Genomic DNA, 19554 nt, shown 5'->3' on the forward strand with positions numbered 1-19554 from the left:
GGGTAGAGAAATTTTTGCTCTATATAATCCTTCTTGGACTATGCCGTAGAAACCAAAACTTTGCTTGTGCTGGATGGCGATGGCGGTAGCGAGCCTATCAACAGTGTTGATTCCTCGGCTGAAACTTCATAAGGGACTGGAGTGTCCAGCACAGAATCTGGAAGAACCGCCATTGTCTTCTCCAGCAGCTCGGAAAAACTCTGGAAATCTAGAACTCAGGACGAAGCGCAAAAAAGAGTGAAAGAGCATTGCTTGCCTTTGCGTGCCGGACATGCTCGTCAATCGCTTGCCTCCACCTTGACGATCCTTTCTCGCCATGGAATAAGTTGGCGACCGGCTGAAACCATTCTGGTGTCAATCGAATCGTTTTCTGGAGTGGTATAGTTACCTTCACTAAAACCCGGATTCCTGGCTTGTTGTTCCCGTACTTTCCAATGACTGACTCTGCGTACTCTTCATACTCGCGTAAAACCTGCACACTAAGACGAAGTTTTGCATCACTCCAAACGACGAAGAATTGCGAAGATAACTCCGATTGATGGAGATGAAAAGAAATATGCAATGAATTCTACCTGACGACGTGTGATTCGTCTCTCGGGCATTCCGTAAATACAACTATCCGCTCTAGCCAAGGTGCACCATGGTCTAAGAAAGCCAAAGATTAAATCAAGGATTGATCTAAGTTTCTCTCAAACTTACGTGTTATATGCCGCACGGCCAAGCATCACTCCGTTTACACCTTTATCACTTATGAGATAGTTCACCTAGAAACACACCTTAGAGCTTTCGTAAACATGGAGAAAACAGTGTAGTACCTGCTCAACCGTGGTAATGCCACCGTTTAACGTGAACTGAAGATCAGGAAAATCTCTCATCAACGCAAGAACATACTCGTATCTGCGATGAAAGTCGTAAATCTTTGTTTGTGTTCGTCTGAACGAAGCATACTCACTTCAAGGGAGGAGCAACACGGTTCTGTGCTGGACTGAGGCCTTCCAGCAACGCTTTGCGAGCATGGATGATAAAATGTTGAGTTGGAGAAAGTGATGAAACTGTAGAGACGAAGTTACCTGCGGACACAAGGTCAAGCTAGGCAAAAGTTTCAAAGGACTTGTTACAAAGTTGGTCATATGAGTCTGAATCGTCGACGCCTATCCTACACTTAACAGTAACAGGAGCGGAACTTTCTTCCCCAATGGCTTGCATTGCTTCCCCGACTAGCTGAGAAAACGATCAAAACTGAAGCAAAAGAAAGAAAAAGGAATGAAAAAAGCCATACTCTTGGAGAAAGCATAAGACGAGCTCCAAAGCATCCATGGCCCGCTACTTTGCTGCTTGGACAACCGCAACTGCGAAGAACAACTCAAACACCGAAACAAGAGAAAAACAAGTAAAAAAACTTACTTAAAGTTGATCTCATCGTAGCCAAACGCGCTCACAAGCTTCGCAGCTTTGGATAGATTCGCGAGATTACTCCCACCGAGTTGTAAGACAATTGGATGCTGTGCGGCAGGAAACTCAAGCCACCTCTCCTGTGGTCACACATTAGTTCTTTCATTCTAGAGCAAGAAATCCATTACCAAATCATTCTCGTGATGCACGATTGTCTCCGCAACAACCATCTCAGTGTAGAGCCACGAGCAGCGGCTTAGAATTCTAGCCAGCGCGCGGAAGTGATTGTCAGTCCATTCCATCATTGGCGCAACACTACACTGCGGCATTTCTTATAAGCGATCCAGAGGCTTCTCGATTCCAGAGGCTACACAACTAGAAATTACCTGAACCAAGGCGGAGGACGTGAATCCACAGAGCTGAGAGACGAAGACAGGCGCCATCTCTGATCGCGTCGTGGATGATGCGCCATTGCCCTCCACATTGCCGCGCCAAATGCGTCGACGCCATAGCTCCCAACGAGAGCCATATTTTCAAATGCTAAGAACCCTAAACCCTTTTAATTTCCATACCCTAGGTAGCAAGCATTCCCTCGCTCGATTCAATCGAAGGCGCTGCTCTTCAATCTTGGTACGCTCGATTTCGTCCTTGTTGCTGCGAATCCTACATTCTTTCTCGAGAATGTGCGCGTTAGAGATTGATTTTTGAAAGAATTATAGATGTTTCGCAAGGATTTCTTACTGGACTGCTCGTAGTGTTTATGTCTTTCGTATGTGCAGCGGCAGCAGCGAGCGTCAGGATTTCACTGCGTTGCTTGGGGACGAAAGCGTGCCCTCCCGGCCAGATCGAGCAGCTGCCAATGGCTCAGCTCAAAGAAATTGGCAAGAACAAAATGTTTGGGGGATTCAACCGGCGATTCCAGCATCCGAGTAGCTCTTGTGGCTGCGATATGAATTTCAGTGTCTACTTCCCTCCAGCAGCGGATCATGGCAAAGTTCCAGTAAGTTTAGCTATAGTTTGTTTTGTTCTTTTGTTCTTTCTCATTGGTGGAAAGTTCCAGTGAGTGTAGCTATAGTTTGTTCTGTTCTTTTCTTCTTTCTCTTGGTTGTAAGTTTCGACGTTTCCTTTGCTCAGGTTCTTTACTGGCTCTCGGGTCTTACGTGCACGGACGAGAACTTTATTCAGAAATCTGGAGCACAGCGTGTTGCTGCTGCTGAAGGAGTAGCAATTGTCTGTCCTGATACGTCCCCTCGTAAGTTTCTTTTTCTTTACACAGTATGGTATTGTTCCTGGGTTTGTAAATGATTTGGGAATGTATCAGGTGGCCTAGGAGTTGAAGGAGAATCTGATAGCTGGGACTTTGGTGTAGGCGAGTGCTTTTTGCTTCGCAAAAACAATTACCTTGGTTTCTTTGGCTTTTTCTTTTTTTCTCAGGTGCCGGGTTTTATCTCAATGCAACTCAAGAAAAATGGAAAAAGTGGCGAATGTATGACTACTGCACCAAGGAGCTTCCAGAACTCCTCCGCTCCAGTTTCGATCAGCTGGACACTAAGAATGCGTCAATCTTCGGGCATTCAATGGGTGGTCACGGGGCTTTAACTATTTTTCTGAAGAACCCAGACAAGTACAAGGTGAGCTATAAGGTTCTTACTCTTACTCTGACTTTTTCTTTTTCCCTTTTAACAGTCTGTGTCTGCGTTCGCTCCGATTGCGAATCCTGTGAATTGTCCATGGGGACAGAAAGCTTTCTCTGGATATCTGGGAGATGACAAATCGTTGTGGGAAGTAAGTCTTGGACGCTTTCCATCATTTTTAATCCTCTTGTAACCAATCTGCTTACAGGAGTATGATGCCTCTCTACTTTCACGTAAGTACAAGGGCCATCCTACAAAAATCTTGATCGACCAGGTAATCCTTATTCTATTTTCGCGGCTCTTGTTCCCTTAGCTGGAGTGATTGATGTACAGGGCGATGATGACAAGTTTTACAAAGAAAAGCAGCTCCTGCCACAAAATATTGTGGAATCTGAGCTTTTGCGAGTGGAGCTCCATTTGAGAAGCGGGTACGATCACTCATATTTCTTCATTGCCTCTTTCGTGGAGGACCACATCAAGATGCATGCCAGAGCACTGAAGTCTTAATGCTTGAGTGTCGTGGGTTTGGAACCTTATATATTCAAGGGAAAAGTGGTTCTTTGCTTCTCTATGGGTACTGAAAAGCTAGTTGTAGTTGTAGGCGCAGGATTGGCAGGTCTGGCGGCCGCTCGGGAAGTGCAATCGCATGGAGTAAGAGTGCTGGTTTTGGAAGCGTCGGGTGTTCTGGGCGGAAGGATCAAGCAGCTCAATGGGCTCGTGCCGTGGCTGGTTGAGGTACTTTCTTTTCGTTTTGGCTCTCCGGCTAAAACCAACCATTTTGTCTGGTGTGTAGCTTGGGCCCGAGTTTCTTCACGGAAAGCAAAACTCGTCCATCGCTCAGATAGCCAACGAGATGGGCTGCACAATGACAGAGCTCCCCTATCATATCCTTGTCTCGTTTTCCTTGTTTTTGCCTATGTTTGCCTTGACAACTTGTCACCCGATTTTTATTATGTTGGCAGTGAGAGCAGGCTCCTAACATCCGAGGAGGCAGAGGACCATTCTGAGATTCAGACTGTGCATGGCATATTTGCAGCACTCGCGGAAGAAACGCATCCATCGCCAGACATATGCATGGATGAGTTTTTGCGGAGGAATAAAGTGAGCGACACTGTCGTTCAGCTCGCGGAGTGTAAGTGGCGTCCTCGTTTCTTCGGCCTTTTTTTTTTGCTTTTCACCAGATAGCTTGTGCTTGCAGCTATTTATGCGAACGATTTTGGCTGTTCGCTGTATCAGCTCGGTGTTGGCGAGTGCATTGAGGAGGCACGGCAGTGGATTTACGGTGACACTTACATGCTCCTGGACAGGCCTCTTTCTTCGATCGTGGACCATCTCTCCAAAGGATTAAATGCAGGTGTGGAGTTCTTCCCACGAATCAAAACTAAGTTTGTTGCGCTGTTCAGGTGCTGACAAGCCATCCGGTTGAAGACATCACGTATTCTCCAACTGGTGAACTCGAAGTGAAATGTAGAGGAGGTGCTAAATTTCAAGCGCACTATACAATCGTGACCGTGCCAGTGGTAAGCTGAGCTTGTCGAGGCAATTTAGCTGCTAAAGCTTTTGTTTCTTCCAGAAAATCCTGGAGGACGAGTCTATTCGATTCAATCCACCGCTTCCAAAGACTAAAGTGGACGCAGCGTCCACCATAGGAATGTCAAGCGCTGTCAAGGTACCAGCTAAGTTGATCGTCTACAAAATCTTCCTTTTTTTTCTCCAGATTCTTCTTGCTTTCTCGCAAAGATTTTGGCCAGAGGAAATGTTTGACGTCGTCTGCACCGATTGCTTCGTGCCAGAGTTCTGGGCGACACAGTATCCCTGCAAATCCAGCCCCGACGAAGAAGCTCTCGGCAGTGTGCTGCTGGTCGGATTCATCGCAGGGGAAACAGCACGCCAGATTTCCAAGCTCTCACACAGCGAGATCTTCTCGAGAGCACTCTCTCAACTGGACGAGATCTTCGCGAAGATAAAACCAACCAAGAACGCAAAGCTCTCGATCGAAACTTTCCAAGTGTCTGGCGGATTCTACACTCGAGCAGCAGCGAAACCTTTCGATCCGGAGCTCCAGCCAGCGTCATTCTACTTCGCGGCAGCGTCTCTGGTGGATTGGTCGCGCGAGGAATTCGTCCGTGGAGGATACTCGCATCCTTCTCTCAACGCTCGAGGTGCTCGCGAAGAACTCGCCAAGCCAGTCCATGGAAGGCTCTTCTTCGCGGGCGAGGCTACTCATCCTGGAGTGAATCCTTGCATGCAAGCAGCCATCGACTCTGGAATTCGCGCAGCTCGCGAAGTTCTTGGCTGTGTGATTTAGAGAATCGTTTTGGAATCTCTTCAAGCTATGTTAATTTCCCTCCAATAAATCAAGCAATCAGGGTTTTGGCTATGGCGACGAGTCTCTTGGCTCACAAGAGTGGCGTCTTCTTTGGCAGCGCGAGCGCGCTCTGCGATTTCCAGGCGCGACCGGCATTGCGATCGTCCAGGCGCGACACCGTTCGCGCGTCGTCCAGGTCCGCGGGAGGAGAATGCCGGGATTTTGCGCTCCGGGATGTCTTTGCGAAGCGCGCATTCAAGGTATTCGTCTGGATCGATGGCGATGGGAGAGGGTTTGATGGTGGGATTTTCTTGCAGGTGATTGCTGGGCTCAACAATTTCGATCGAGAGAATGTGGCTGATGTGGTTGTCGCCGCCGAGAAGGTGGGCAACATAGCGATTCCTTCGCCAAAAATCTCTTGATTTTCTTTGGTTTTGCCAAGGGTGGCGCGACGCATGTAGATATCGCTTGTGATCCACAGCTCGTCGAGCTTGCGCTTGGCTTAACTTCATTGCCGGTAAGAAATTCCACTCTTCTTATTCTTCCCGTTTTGTTCATAGATGGTAGGGTTAAATTCCATTCCTTTCATTCTTCTCTCTTTCTTTTGTGTTCTTCTCTTTTCTTTGAGAATGACTCACATACATTTTAGATATGTGTCTCTGCCGTGGATCCAGAGGCATTTGTGGCGGCTGTGGATGCCGGAGCACACATGGTTCGTCATCTCATCTCTTAGAAAACAAAGCAAAGAGTTCTTGGCATTGATTCGTGTTCTTTTCCAGATCGAAATTGGAAACTTCGACTCGTTTTACGACAGTGGCAGAGTTTTTTCTTCCAAGGAGGTGAAACTTTTAGTCTCTTCTCCACGCTCGCTACTTACTACTTGCTGGATTCACGCAGGTCTTAGAGCTCACTAGAAGAACTAGGGAACTTTTGCCACACATCACTCTTTCAGTGACGGTGCCACATACTTTGCCACTCGATGAGCAGGAAAGATTTCCTTTTTTTTTTATTCATAAGCTGTCTTACACATTGCTGTTGGTCTCTCTTCCAGGTCCAGCTCGCCGAGGCTTTAGAGGAAGAGGGTGCCGATATCATCCAAACAGAGGGTGGAACAGCTTCTACTCCTTCAAAGCCTGGGATCACAGGTCTCATTGAAAAGGTAGAGTCGTCTTGTGGATATCTTCTTTCCCAGCTTACAAATTTCAATTTAAAACAGGCAACTCCCACACTAGCAGCTGCGTATTCCATCTCCAGAGCTATTACGCTTCCAGTTCTCTGTGCCTCTGGATTGAGTGCAGTGACAGCTCCAATGGCGATCACTGCTGGCGCTTCTGGAGTGGTAAATTTACCATCAAGCGTTTCTTCTTCGTTTTTAACGTTTGCACCATTTCTTCCAGGGCATTGGCTCAGCTGTGAACAAACTGAACAGCCAACTTGCAATGGTGGCGACTGTTCGCAGCATTGCGGATGCAATGGGACTAGAACCATCCACTGAAAAGATTCCAGAGAGAGCTCGAGACAAAGCTTGATTAGTTCTTCAACGATCAAAGCCAAACGATCACAGTCATAAGCAAGAACAAAGAAAAACTCCGTCACCCTCGTCGCCGCGCCCTTGTCCCGTGCGTACTACTCTCGTTGGTATCAAAATGTATATAAATTATGAAGGAGTTCCCGGGTAGGGCGAGCATGTTCCCGCCCAGAACAGGCGAGCCTGTGCCTGTGGAATGGCCTTAACTGGCTGTGGTGAGACCGTTAATGGACATGTGGAAGAATGTTGATGGAAGAATGTGGAGGATGAGAGGGTTCTCTAGAATTGGCAGTTGATAACTTGGTTTTCCAGAACCTAGCAGCTGAGGTTCTAGTTGTTAGCCACGTTTTTGCAGATAACCTGATTTGATCTGACAGCTGCTAATGGTTGGATCAAGTTAACAAGCAAACTATTGGCAGCCATCAGATCAAGTCAGATTCTCTGTAAGAACGTGGCTTGACAACTGCCAAGTTGTTTAGAACCTAGTTGCCAGCGGCCAGGTTCTGGAGACCCAGGCTACCAACTGCCAATTTTGGAGAACCCTCTCATCCTTGAATAACATTCTTCCATGTGTCCATTAACAGTCTTGCCATGATTTGTTCTAAAATATTTCATTTTCGGAGCAGTTGCAGACCTCATTAATATTTTCGCAGACTTTCAAACAGCTTGCCTACACTTGAAGTCTCACCCTGTTTGATTTTCTTGGGAGAGAATCAACACTCACCACTGATCCCATTTGCATTTTTGCACATCCATCAGTCTCATGCTAGCGTGGGCACCACAATACTCTCTAACACAACATATAGATAGATAGATAGATAGATATCTCAAGAACACAGCTAGAATGGAGGCGCTGATCAATGAGTTTGAGGACATGTGTAGAAATGCAGCCGCTGTTCAGGAGGAGGTCTTGGGGACCATTGTTGAGCACAATGCTTCTTGCGAGTTCCTCCAGAGCTACAATGTGACCGACGTAGATTCATTCAAAGCTCATGTCCCCGTTGTGGGCTATGAAGACATTGCTGCGAAGATCCAGCGCATGGCAGATGGAGATCCATCCTCCATTCTGTGCAAAGACCCCGTCCTTGCGTTCATCTCGAGGTTTGATAGCCATATTTGTTTGCTTAGCTCCAATACAACATATGTTTTCTGTAGCTCCGGAACAACCACTGAGAAGCGCAAGGCTTTTCCGCTTACAACAAAGTCCTGTGATGTGAAAAAACATGCACTGCACAAGATTGGAGCGGCTTATTTAGAGAGGTATATCAAGCCAAGCGAACAAAATTTTATAATCGGCTTAACCTCTGATGATTTGCTCTTGTGTGTTTGAGCAGGGATTTTCCAGTTGGTTCCTTTCCAACAGCCTTGGCTTTCATGTATGCTCACCCTTGCGAGACACTCTCCAAATCAGGGATCCCGATCATGCCCGTTTCTAACTTCACTTTCACAAGCCAGGCTTACAAAGAGAGGCCGAGCAGGAGCACGAGTCCAGACGAGGTTATCTGGGGTCCTTGGTGGGAGTCAACGTACTGTCACTTGCTCTGTGGGCTCATTCAACGCATGGAAGTGGATTATATTACCTCTTTCTTTGCTTACACCCTTGTCCAGGCGCTCAACATGCTGGAGGCTGAATGGAGAAGCCTCTGTCATGACATAAGAACTGGAAAACTGGATGAGAGAGTCAAAGACGTCAAACTGAGGGCAGCTGTTGCAGGGGTGCTGCATGAAGATCCAGATTCAGCTGGCTTCATAGAGGAGGTCTGCAGCAGCAAGGAGTCATGGGATCAAGGGATAGTTCCACAATTTTAGCCCAAAGCTAAATACTTATGGACTGTGGTAACAGGTGGGAAGAGTCTAGTTTTTTGCTTTCCTTTGTGATGTGTGTGGTTCTGCACCTATAGGTGGTATGAAGCCGTACGTTCCTCCTCTACGGAGGTATGCAGGAGGTGTGCATATTATAGGAAGGGCGTACATGGGTTCCGAAGGAGTATACGGAATAAACATGGATCCCGCTACTGAACCCGAGAACGTTGTCTTCACACTTGTCCCTACGACATTATACATGGAGTTTCTTCGGCTCAGGGACAACAAGCTGGTGGACTCGAGTAACTTAGAAATCGGTGAGCAGTACGAGCTAGTTATTACCACATATTCAGGTGAGCAGTCGATCTTGTTTCATTTCTCATTCACTGGCATGGGCTTTACAGGTTTGTATCGGTACAAAGTGGGGGATGTGGTCAAAGTCGTTTCTTTCTTTCACCAGAGCCCACAAATGGCCTTTGAATATCGTACCAGTGCGCTGCTAAGCGTAAACCTGGACGTAGCCAGTGAACAAGAGCTCCAGAACGTGGTAAGAAGAACATGCAACGAAGCAAACCTGGAAATCGTGGATTTCACAAGTCACTCAAACGTGACGGAGCCGCCTGGCTACTATGTCATCTACTGGGAGCTGAAAAACAAGCCAGATTACTCCAATCATGCGCTTCTAAACAGGTGTTGTGATGTTCTGGATCGCTCCTTCACTTCTTCCACATACATCATGGGGAGAAGGAGTGGCACAATCGGACCCCTCAAGCTTGTGATCCTGGAAAGAGGCAGCTTTGGCAGGATTATGGAGTATGCAGTGAGCAATGGCTCTGCACCTGGACAGTACAAAACTCCAAGGTGCATCAAGAGCCCAAAAGTGCTGAAGATTTTGGAAGAGGGGATTGTGAGCACTTATAGGAGCTCCAAATATCCATCTTACTATAACTTAATACAATATATCAATTGAAGATATTGATCAATCTTCCACAATGGTTAAATTCTCAAGGTTCTGTTGAAAGCAATAATAATATAAAATCCCCCGAATTTGGTCAAAACGGAATTACATTTAAAGTTTTTGCTTTTCTCAGCTAAGAAAATGAATATTGCATTTTAACAAAACTATAAACAATATGTAGAATATTCGATAATCTTGAGTTGTCTAGAAACCATGATGTTCCACCAAGGTAACGTGTTTGATTTGGCTTCCACTTCTTCAGAGTTTATAACAATTTCCAGACTTGCAATCCATCTTCCTGCCACCTTTATAAATCGGAGTTAATCCTCCCCATAGAACGAGCAATGGATCTCCGACTCCAAGCACTGCTTGCGCTGCTACTCATCGTCGCGGCCTCCGCCGAAGATTGTGGCCGTCAGGCCGGGGGAAGAACTTGCCCACCCGGAAATTGCTGCAGCAAATGGGGGTGGTGTGGAGTCACCCCGGATCACTGCGGCGATGGCTGCCAGAGCCAGTGTGGCGGATCAACCCCCCCGGCTCCTCCAAGCGGTGATGGCATTGGGTCGATCATCACGTCCTCGATCTTCGAGGACCTGCTCAAGCACCGCAGGGATTCCGGCTGCGCTGGCGGCTTCTACACTTACACCGCCTTCATCACCGCCGCGAGGTCCTTCCCGAGCTTTGGAAACGAGGGATCGCTGGAGGAGAGGAAGCGAGAGCTGGCCGCGTTCTTGGCACAGACATCCAAGGAGACCACGGGTAAGTAAGAATGATCGAGAGATCGATCATGCCACCACTCTGTTGGCTTCCAGAGCTTTGAGTTCTCGAATTTCTTGGAATTCCAGGGGGATGGGCGACTGCTCCAGATGGGCCATATCGCTGGGGCTATTGCTTCGTCGAGGAGAGGAACAAGGACACTTACTGTCAAGCATCGCAGCAATGGCCCTGCAATGGGGGCAAGAGATACTTTGGTCGAGGACCCATCCAGCTGACATGGTAGTACCAAAATCTCTGTTCTTGCTTTTCTTTTCTTGCGTTCTCGTGTGGAGTTTCAAGCGAATTTCTCTTGGTTGGAGAGTTTGACCTTGATATGACAATGTTCTTGCGCTTGGATAGAGCTACTCATCTGTAGATTGTCATTTCTTGGCAGTGCCACTTACAAATCTTCTCTTTGTGGCAGGAATTTCAACTATGGGCTGGCCGGATCACGGCTTGGCTTCGATGGGATCAACGATCCAGACATTGTTTCGAGAGATCCGGTGGTTTCCTTCAAGACGGCGATCTGGTTCTGGATGACTGCGCAGAACCCCAAGCCTTCGTGTCACGACGTCATTCTCGGGAAGTGGAGGCCATCTGGCGCGGACTTGGCCGCCGGGAGAACCGCGAGCTACGGGACGGTGACCAACATCATCAACGGCGGACTTGAGTGTGGGAAAGGCGAGGATGACCGTGTCAAGGATCGCATTGGCTTCTTCCGGAGCTACTGCCAGGTCTTGGGGATCAATCCAGGATCAAACCTTGACTGCTACAACCAGCGGCCTTTCACACAGCTGCTGATGGAGAAAGCAAGCCAGTGATCAAATCTAGAGGAATAAGAACTTGCAAAGCTTGCAAAGAATAAGCACTTAGCTCTCAAGATGGAAACTGGAAAAACTTACTCGAAATGTGCTCATTCATCTCGCCCTTTCAGCTCTCGAAATCTTCTCTAAAGCCCGCGAAGATTTGCTTTGCTGCTCGTCAACCCTGCGAAATACAAAGAAACAACGCATTAGAGAGACGATAGAGGTAGTGATCGATCGATGGTTTTTCCAATCACTGTACGAAATGAAATGAGACAGTAAAACTCGTGCACAGGTAAAGGTTAATGCATAGAAGGAGAAAGACAACACTCTACCTGGAAGCTATCCACAGTGCTCCTATAATCCACAATGCTCCACACGGGCAAAATCTTGTGCTCCATCGACGCATATTTGCGAAATTTTCTCTGGAAAGAGAGCGAGGAACAAGGATTAAATCCAGAGGAAAACCTCGCAGCTAGTACCTGGAGCTTTAGACCCACCAACGGTCTAGATCTGCCCAGCCCGCAGGATCCGACGCCCGAAATTCAATCTCCCGGCTCAGCCGCTCCGCGCGCTCGCTGTCGTCGTGGATCTGGCAAGCTCCAAACACCGCCGTGAGCGCCACCCTGTTCTTCCCCAGCGGCATGGATCTCGCCAGCTTCTCCGCCTCCTCCAGCCACCCAGCTCGGCCCAGGAGATCCACCAAAGCAATCCAGATGCTGGACAGAGCTCTCAATCCCGTGATCGCCCACCATAGCCAGAAAGTAGCGCCGGCCTTCCTCCACCATCCCAGAGTGGCTGCAAGCGAAGAGGATGGTGATGAAAGTCACGTCGTCCGGTTTGATCCCTTCCAAGTCCATCCGCTGGTAGAGCTCGAGAGCTCGCTGGCTGAGCGAAAGCCGAGATGATAGCAGTCCAGGAGATGAGCGTCGCCGCTGCCATCCTTCCAAAAACGCTGCTTGCCTCCAGGCTCCCGGACTGGCCGTAGAAAGTTATCAGCGCGTTGGACACCGAGGTGCTCGCTTCCAGTCCCTCCTCAATAATCCTGGAGTGGATCATCCTCCCTCTGGCCAGGGAGTTTTGATCCATGCACACCGCCACCAGCCGCATGAACGTTGTCTCGTCGCCTCTCACTCCTTCCAGCTCCATCTTTTCAGTGACGGTGCCACATACTTTGCCACTCGATGAGCAGGAAAGATTTCCTTTTGTCTTTTATACATTCATAAGCTGTCTTACACATTGCTGTTGGTCTCTCTTCCAGGTCCAGCTTGCCGAGGCTTTGGAGGAAGAGGATGCCGGCAGTGACAGCTCCAATGGCGATCACTGCTGGCGCTTCTGGAGTTGTATACTTAACATCAAGCGTTTCTTCTTCTTCGTTTTTAACGTTTACACCATTTCTTCCAGGGCATTGGCTCGGCTGTGAACAAACTAAACAGCCAACTTGCAATGGTGGCGACTGTTCGCAGCATTGCGGATGCAATGGGACTAGAACCATCCACTGAAAAGATTCCAGAGAGAGCTCGAGACAAAGCTTGATTAGTTCTTCGACGATCAAAGCCAAACGAATCACAGTCACAAGCAAGAACAAAGAAAAACTCCGTCACCCTTCTTGCCGCTTCCTTGTATCATAATTAAATATTATTTTGTAAAAAAAGTGAAGAAAGTAATTATTATAATTGATTTGTTCTGAAATATTTCATTTTCGCCTTGAGAGGAGCGGTCGCCGACCTCACTAATATTTTGGCGGACTTTTGAACAGTATCACGTGGATCTTGCCTACACTTGAAGTCTGTCACGCTGTTTGATTTTCTTGGGAGAGGAGAATCAACACGCCAACACTGATCCCATTTGCATTTTTGCATATCCATCAGTCTCATGCTAGCGTGGGCACCACAATAAGAACACAACATATAGATAGATAGATAGATAGATAGATATCTCAAGAACACAGCTAGAATGGAGGCGCTGATCAATGAGTTTGAGGACATGTGTAAGAATGCAGCAGCTGTTCAGGAGGAGGTCTTGGGGACCATTGTTGAGCACAATGCTTCTTGCGAGTTCCTCCAGAGCTACAATGTGACCGATGCAGATTCATTCAAAGCTCATGTCCCCGTTGTGGGCTATGAAGACATTGCTGTGAAGATCCACCGCATGACAGATGGAGATCCAGCCTCCATCCTGTGCAAAGACCCCGTCCTTGCGTTCATCTCGAGGTTTGATAGCCATATTTGTTTGCTTAGCTCCAATACAACATATGTTTTATGTAGCTCCGGAACAACCACTGAGAAGCGCAAGGCTTTTCCGCTTACCACAAAGTCCTGTGATGTGAAAAACCATGCACTGTACAAGATTGGAGCGGCTTATATAGAGAGGTATATCAAGCCAAGCCAACAAGATTTTATAATCGGCTTAACCTCTGATGATTTGCTCTTGTGTGTTTGAGCAGGGATTTTCCAGTCGGTTGTTTTCCAACAGCCTTGGCTTTCATGCATGCTCTCCCTTGCGGGACACTCTCCAAATCAGGGATCCCGATCATGCCCGTTTCTAACTTCGGTTTCACAAGCTAGGCTTACAACGAGAGGCCGAGCAGGAGTACGAGTCCAGACGAGGTTATCTGGGGTCCTTGGTGGGAGTCTGTTAGGTGCCAGCTTTGACTACGTGGTCAACGTCGGTCAAAGGGAGGCTCAAGGGTATATTAAGGCATGTTAGGGTAAAAGACTTAACCTACCCTAGGGCTCACAGTGGAGCGGCAGCGTAGTGGAGCTTTTGAGGTAGCTCGGGGTGGTTGGGTGGTGAGGAACCTCAAGAGGTGGCATAGCATAGTCTAGGGCAACTAGATTTTTGTCTTTTTGCGCCGGATCATAACATTGGTATCAGAGAAGTTGGTTGCGATGGCCGACCAAGCTGAACGCTGGAATCCTATCGTCGATGGTGGTGCCGACGATGGTGCCGACGAAGCTGTGGAGATTTGGACCATTCAAGATGTGGTTCATGAGCTGCGAGCCCTTAATAAAAATCAGCAAGAGATGCAAGACGAGATGCATGGCATGATGGATACCATGCGTGGGCGTGTTGAGGCATTCGAGGCTGGACGGGGTAGTGCTCCAAGTAAGCCTTCTTTGGTAGATCGACTCAAGATTCCAACTTTTTCCGGTGATGGTGGTGTGGACGAGTGTCTCGCTTGGCTAGCCAATGTGAAGAAGTTCTTGGCTGCTAGAGGAACTCCAGATGCAGAGGCTTTAGTGGCTATTCCGATGGTTTTGCGTGATGCGGGTCTTCGATGGTGGAATTGGCTTGAGGAGTCCCGTGTTGCGGATAAGAAACCACCAGTGTCTACCATGGATGAGTTTGAGGCTGCTTTCCATTTACGTTTTGCCCCTCATTACGATGTGGAGAATGCTCGTACAGAACTTTGCCATTTCCAACAAGGGAAAATGACACTCGGGGATTATATTGAGAAGCTTACTCGCTTGATTAGTCGTGTTCCAACGAAGGATCCAAATCAGAACAAGTCCTACTTCATTGATGGCCTACATAGTGAGAGCATGCAGCAACACTTGCGTCATTCTCAGCCTACAAAGAGTTTGGAGGAGCTCTTTGATGCGGCTCGTCAACTTGACAATGACAAGCACAAGTCTCGCAAGCATTCGCGGAGTCCTTCTGTTGAGAATCGTCGTGATGATCGCCGTGGACACAAGGATGGGAACAAGCATCACAAGTTGAAGTCGGTGGTGACAACTTCAGATGCAAAGGGGTCCAAGAAGCAGAAGTTCTTTGTGAAGAATTATAGACAAGGTTGTCATCATTGCGGCGAACTTGGACACTATAAGGCTAATTGTCCACAGTTGAAGAACAAGCAGCAGGACAAGAAGAATGGCCAATCATCTTCTCACGGTAAGTCAGATACTAAAAAGTTGCAAGCTTTACAACGTGAGGATGACGAGAACGACCATTCCGGTCGGAGGAAGAGACTTTCGATCGTTGTTCGTCAACTCAACTGTGTGTGGAACAAGATGGAGCTCGAGGATACGCGTGACTCAGCTTTAATGCTGGAGGGCGTGTTCCGTGGCGATCCAGTGCGGATTTTACTGGATAGTGGGAGCGATGACAACTTTGTTTCGGCAAAGTTTGTTGCGGAGCATCGCCTGAACACACGTGGAGTTCTTCCATACACAGTGGAAGGTGCAGCTACCTCTACTTAGCATTTTGATGCTTGTGTCGAGGGGCTGGAAGTGTTGGTTGGCAAAACCACACTTGTGGAGACTTTTTATCTTGCGGATATCCATCGTGTGGATCTCATTCTTGGAATGCCATGGTTGGTGAAGGTGGATCCAGAGATAAAGTGGAGCATTAAGCGTATCTCATTGGAGTATGGTGGCATTAAAGATGTGTGGTTTGGCGAGGGCGTTCAACCACCAGTTGTTATGCTCTCTGCTACATCTTTGAAGCGGGCTTGTCGTAATGGAAAAGCACTTTCAAGTTACTTGTTGTTTGTTCATGACTTGGGGGACCAAGGCACGTGTGGGGGAGAAGCAGCAGTACAAGATGTACTTGATGAGTTTTCTGATGTTTTTCCATCTGAACTTCCTCATGGATTGCCTCCATTACGAGGTGTGGAGCATGGGATTACATTGGAGCCGGGGACGCGGCCAATTTACTGGCGTCCATTTCAGTTAAGTTATGCGGAGGAGCAAGAAGTTCAACGACAAGTCAAGGAGTTACTTGAGTTTGGATTCATTCAGCCAAGTAAGTCTCTATTTGGTGCTCCGGTCTTGCTTGTGAAGAAGAAGGACGGTTCAATGCGAATGTGTATTGACTGTCAAGACCCCTGACAAGATCAAGACTGGAAAATGCAAAAAGACAAAGAGAAAAGTTAGTGGAAACAAAGAAGAGGCCTTAGACTGGCGTTGATTTAGATTGTGGAGAAATGGAACAAGGCTAACCTATATATACTATAGGTTGATGAAGCTCCACCACTCTTGGATTGAGGACGGCCTAAATATAGCTGAGGTCGAGGAGGCGCCACATCATCATCAGGAATGTGGTTCGAGACTCAGGAATCGGGAAGTGTCTCGAGAGTCAGGAATAGGGAAGTGTCTCGAGAGTCAGGAATAGGGAAGTGTCTCGAGAGTCAGGAATAGGGAAGTGTCTCGAGAGTCAGGAATGTGGTTTGCAGGTCAGGAATCCGGCGAGAGTCAAGAATGTGGCAAGAATTGGGGGATTCCTGACAGCACCCCCTCCTCAAGAACGAGTGGAACGAGGATGTGAACGAGAACGAAGAGGAGGATGAGATGAGCGGCGAAGGATGGGAGATGGAGAAAAAGAATGAGGACTAGGACGAGAAGGATAGCAGCGGTGGAAGTCTTGAACAAGGTCAGGAGAATGAATCAGGTTGTCCGCAGGTTCCCAAGTGCGTTCCTCAGGTCCGTAACCCTTCCAGTCCACCAAATAGTAGAGTTTAGACCGTGAAATCTTGGAATCAAGGATGTCCTGAACCTCGTACTCAGACCCATCCTCGAGCTGCACTGGTGGAGGTGGAGGAATGACCCGATTTGGAATAGGACTGGGATTATAAGGCTCAAGGAGAGAGGAGTGAAAAACGGGGTGAATTTGATATGAGGAGGGAAGTGCAAGGCGATAAGTGACAGGATTAATGATGGCAGTGATAGGGAAAGGACAAAGGCGTTTGAAATTGAGTTTTGGATAGGGCCTGGTGGTGGAGATATTTCGCTTGAAGAGCCAGACTTATCCCCGATATTGTAAGGGGGACAATCCTGACGATGGACATTGGCAAATGTTTTATGAGATTCCTGAGCACGATGGAGGTGGAAGGAGATGGAGTTGTGGATTTCCTGGAGGTTGGAGATAAATGCCTCAGAGCGGGGATTTGAACGAGAGGATTCAGATGGAGAAGGAAGTGAGAGATTGAATTGGGGATTTCGGCCAGAGTTTGCAAAGAAGGGGGAAACTCGAAGAGAGGAGTGAACAGAGTTGTTATAGGAGAACTCAGCAAGAGGAAGGATATCGAACCAGTTATCCTGATGATAGTTGATGAAGCACCTCAAGAATTGTTCCAACATCTGAATCGTTCGCTCGGACTGCCCATCAGTTTGAGGATGATATACCGAAGAGAGGTTGGCCTTCACTCCAAGCAGCTGCAAAAACCGTTGCTAGAAATGAGAGATGAACTGAGGCCCCCGATCCGAAACCACATCTGTAGGAATCCCATGAAGTCAGAAAATTTCCCTGAATACCAGTTTTGCCATGTCCTCGCCCAAAAACTCCTTGGTATATGGCAAGAAGTGCACCATCTTTGTGAAGCGATCCACCACGACTAAAATGCTGTTGAAGCCTCCAGAACTCAGAAGATCACTCAAGAAATCCATGGAGATGGATTCCCAAGGACCTGAAGGGACCAGAAGGGAACGAAGCAAACCTGAAGGAAGGTGGCGAGGTACCTTATTTCGGGCACAAGTGTCACAGGAGGTAACAAAAGCTTTGATGTAGTTGTCCATGTGAGGCCACCAAAAGTCCCGTACAACTAGCTCATAGGTTTTCGCAATGCCGAAGTGACTAGCAGTCGGGCTATCGTGGCACGCCATCAGGACCAACCTTCGAGCATCACCTTCAGGAACGTAAAGCTGCTCCCCACGGTACAATAAACCATCTAAGAACTCGAACTCGTCAAATCGCCGGCAGTCGGGAGTCACTGGGTGTCCAGCCTGAAGATGGGGGAAAATGTCGCTAGCGAGATCATCGGATTGAAGATCGTTTTTGATTGCATCCATCAAGGAGGAGTCCTGAGGGGCCAGGGAAATTGCCATAACTTGAAGCCGATCAGGACCGAGGATAACTTGATCCTGTTGATCGAAGGCAGGATTACCAGGCCTGAGACTGAGATAGGAGCGCCTTGAAAGAGCATCAGAAAGGCCTTGAAACTTTCCAGGTCTGTACTTGATAACAAAGTCAAATCGACTTAGGAATTGTGCCCACCTTGCTTGACGACGGCTTAAAACTCGGGAAGTGGCAAAGTACTCGAGATTTTTGTGATCCGTCCAGACTGTTGTTTGATGGCTTGCCCCCTCCAAGAAACGGTGCCACTCTCCAAAGGAATCCACGATGGCAAGGAGCTCCTTGTCGTGGATTTCGTAATTGATCTCTGCAGGCTGGAATTTCCGAGAATGGAAAGTGACCGGATGAAGTTTGTGATCCGCTCCGAGTTGAGACAGCACAGCACCAATGGCAAAGTCGGAGGCATCAGCCTCGATGAAGAAAGGTTGTGAGGAATCAGCATGGATCAAGACAGGAGCAGAACTGAAGGCTACCTTGAGTGTGTCGAAGGCCTGTTGGGCAGCGGCAGACCAAGAGAAGGGAACATCCTTGTGAGTGAGATGTGTGAGAGGAAGGACAATGTCAGAGTAGTGATCAATGAATTTGTGGTAGAAGTTGGCGAAGCCAAGGAAAACCTGAACGTCTGACATTGATTGTGGAGGCTCCCATTCGAGAATAGTCTTGACTTTGGCAGGATCCATCGTGATACCCTCAGGAGTGACAATGTACCCAAGGAACTCCACAGACTGCTGATCAAAGGAACATTTCTCAAGCTTCGCGTATAGGCCGTGTTCTTGCAGCTTCGCTAGCACCTTGTGTACATGTTCGTCATGCTCCTCCTGAGTTTTTGAGTAGATGAGGATGTCATCGAGGTAGACGATCACCATCTGATCAAGAAACTCCCGAAAGACGTCATTCGCCATGTGTTGGAAAACTGCTAGAGCATTTGTCAAGCCAAATGGCATAACAGTGTACTCGAAGTGGCCATAGCGGGTTCGGAACGCAGTCTTCCATTCATCACCAGGCCGGATCCGGATCAGGTTGTATGCTCCACGGAGGTCGATCTTGGTGAAGAAGTGGGCACCGCCGAGACGTTCTAACAGGTCCGAGATCAGGGGCAGCGGATAACGGTTTCAAACAGTCACCTTGTTCAAACCTCGGTAGTCGATGACTAGCCGCAAGCTCCCATCCTTCTTCTTGACAAAGAAGACAGGCGCTCCAGCCGGGGACTGCGAATGCTGAATGTAGCCCGAGGCAAGGTTCTCATCCACGTACTCTTTGAGGGCCTTAAGCTCGGACGGGGATAACCCATAGATAGGCCCCCACGGAGGTGACGCTCCTTCCTGTAAATCAATGGAACAATCATAAGGTTGATGAACAGGCAGTACACTAGCTTTTTTCTTGTCAAACACATCCCCAAAATCATGATACTTCTCAGGAAAACTGACAGGAAAAACATGCAAAGCAAAAAGAAAAAGAGGTTCTTCATAAAGGAGTTCTTTCATAGTGATTGTGGAGATAGGAGGAGGTGTACGACTAAA

The 19554-nt window shown here is 47.9% G+C and overlaps 7 protein-coding genes across 10 annotated transcripts; 5 read left to right on the forward strand and 2 right to left on the reverse strand.

The window, feature by feature from the left end:
* Positions 1 to 3: 3 nt before the first annotated feature.
* Positions 4 to 1948, reverse strand: LOC9656735 (tRNA-dihydrouridine(20/20a) synthase). Of its 3 annotated transcripts, none has more exons than XM_024661022.1 (12): positions 1779 to 1945; positions 1581 to 1707; positions 1405 to 1532; positions 1280 to 1349; positions 1119 to 1221; positions 953 to 1070; positions 816 to 897; positions 700 to 764; positions 573 to 645; positions 389 to 472; positions 257 to 337; positions 4 to 200 (listed from the first exon to the last, which is right to left on the reverse strand). In XM_024661022.1, exons 1-12 carry the CDS (start codon positions 1919 to 1921, stop codon positions 39 to 41), a joined length of 1236 nt encoding a protein of 411 aa, XP_024516790.1. In that variant the 5' UTR covers positions 1922 to 1945; the 3' UTR covers positions 4 to 38. The 3 variants fall into 3 exon arrangements, 2 of the variants coding, with proteins under 2 accessions (XP_024516790.1, XP_024516791.1); XM_024661023.1 differs by having other exon boundaries at positions 1581 to 1712; positions 1779 to 1916; XR_002990467.1 differs by lacking the exon at positions 4 to 200 and having other exon boundaries at positions 389 to 479; positions 1779 to 1948.
* On the forward strand, positions 1940 to 3591 carry LOC9656736 (S-formylglutathione hydrolase). Of its 2 annotated transcripts, none has more exons than XM_024661025.1 (8): positions 1940 to 2022; positions 2172 to 2392; positions 2527 to 2644; positions 2714 to 2761; positions 2827 to 3023; positions 3079 to 3177; positions 3235 to 3300; positions 3360 to 3591. In XM_024661025.1, exons 2-8 carry the CDS (start codon positions 2252 to 2254, stop codon positions 3531 to 3533), a joined length of 843 nt encoding a protein of 280 aa, XP_024516793.1. In that variant the 5' UTR covers positions 1940 to 2022; positions 2172 to 2251; the 3' UTR covers positions 3534 to 3591. The 2 variants fall into 2 exon arrangements, with proteins under 2 accessions (XP_024516793.1, XP_024516792.1); XM_024661024.1 differs by having other exon boundaries at positions 1956 to 2022; positions 2148 to 2392.
* Positions 3582 to 7117, forward strand: LOC9656737. Its single transcript, XM_002987068.2, has 16 exons — positions 3582 to 3761; positions 3820 to 3910; positions 3967 to 4158; positions 4225 to 4376; positions 4430 to 4546; positions 4600 to 4695; positions 4744 to 4937; positions 5063 to 5594; positions 5652 to 5717; positions 5777 to 5851; positions 5984 to 6046; positions 6114 to 6173; positions 6232 to 6321; positions 6386 to 6493; positions 6551 to 6673; positions 6732 to 7117. The coding sequence occupies exons 1-16, from the start codon at positions 3597 to 3599 to the stop codon at positions 6861 to 6863; spliced, it is 2256 nt and encodes a 751-aa protein (XP_002987114.2). The 5' UTR covers positions 3582 to 3596; the 3' UTR covers positions 6864 to 7117.
* A 589-nt stretch (positions 7118 to 7706) lies between these two features.
* On the forward strand, positions 7707 to 9768 carry LOC9662843 (indole-3-acetic acid-amido synthetase GH3.10). Its single transcript, XM_024660992.1, has 6 exons — positions 7707 to 7963; positions 8018 to 8122; positions 8197 to 8620; positions 8775 to 9018; positions 9070 to 9572; positions 9757 to 9768. Exons 1-6 carry the CDS (start codon positions 7707 to 7709, stop codon positions 9766 to 9768), a joined length of 1545 nt encoding a protein of 514 aa, XP_024516760.1.
* Positions 9769 to 9940: 172 nt separating this feature from the next.
* Positions 9941 to 11322, forward strand: LOC9662844 (endochitinase A2). Its single transcript, XM_002987070.2, has 3 exons — positions 9941 to 10382; positions 10469 to 10619; positions 10804 to 11322. The coding sequence occupies exons 1-3, from the start codon at positions 9968 to 9970 to the stop codon at positions 11198 to 11200; spliced, it is 963 nt and encodes a 320-aa protein (XP_002987116.1). The 5' UTR covers positions 9941 to 9967; the 3' UTR covers positions 11201 to 11322.
* A 350-nt stretch (positions 11323 to 11672) lies between these two features.
* LOC112341212 (pentatricopeptide repeat-containing protein At4g02750-like) lies at positions 11673 to 12331 on the reverse strand. Its single transcript, XM_024660993.1, has 2 exons — positions 12013 to 12331; positions 11673 to 11980 (listed from the first exon to the last, which is right to left on the reverse strand). Exons 1-2 carry the CDS (start codon positions 12329 to 12331, stop codon positions 11673 to 11675), a joined length of 627 nt encoding a protein of 208 aa, XP_024516761.1.
* An 807-nt stretch (positions 12332 to 13138) lies between these two features.
* On the forward strand, positions 13139 to 13749 carry LOC9662845 (probable indole-3-acetic acid-amido synthetase GH3.1). The gene is made up of 2 exons (XM_024660994.1): positions 13139 to 13395; positions 13629 to 13749. Exons 1-2 carry the CDS (start codon positions 13139 to 13141, stop codon positions 13747 to 13749), a joined length of 378 nt encoding a protein of 125 aa, XP_024516762.1.
* The last annotated feature ends 5805 nt before the right edge of the window (positions 13750 to 19554 follow it).

This window comes from Selaginella moellendorffii, unplaced genomic scaffold (genome assembly GCF_000143415.4).
Source record: "Selaginella moellendorffii unplaced genomic scaffold, v1.0 SELMOscaffold_79, whole genome shotgun sequence".
Classification (NCBI taxonomy): Eukaryota; Viridiplantae; Streptophyta; class Lycopodiopsida; order Selaginellales; family Selaginellaceae; genus Selaginella; species Selaginella moellendorffii.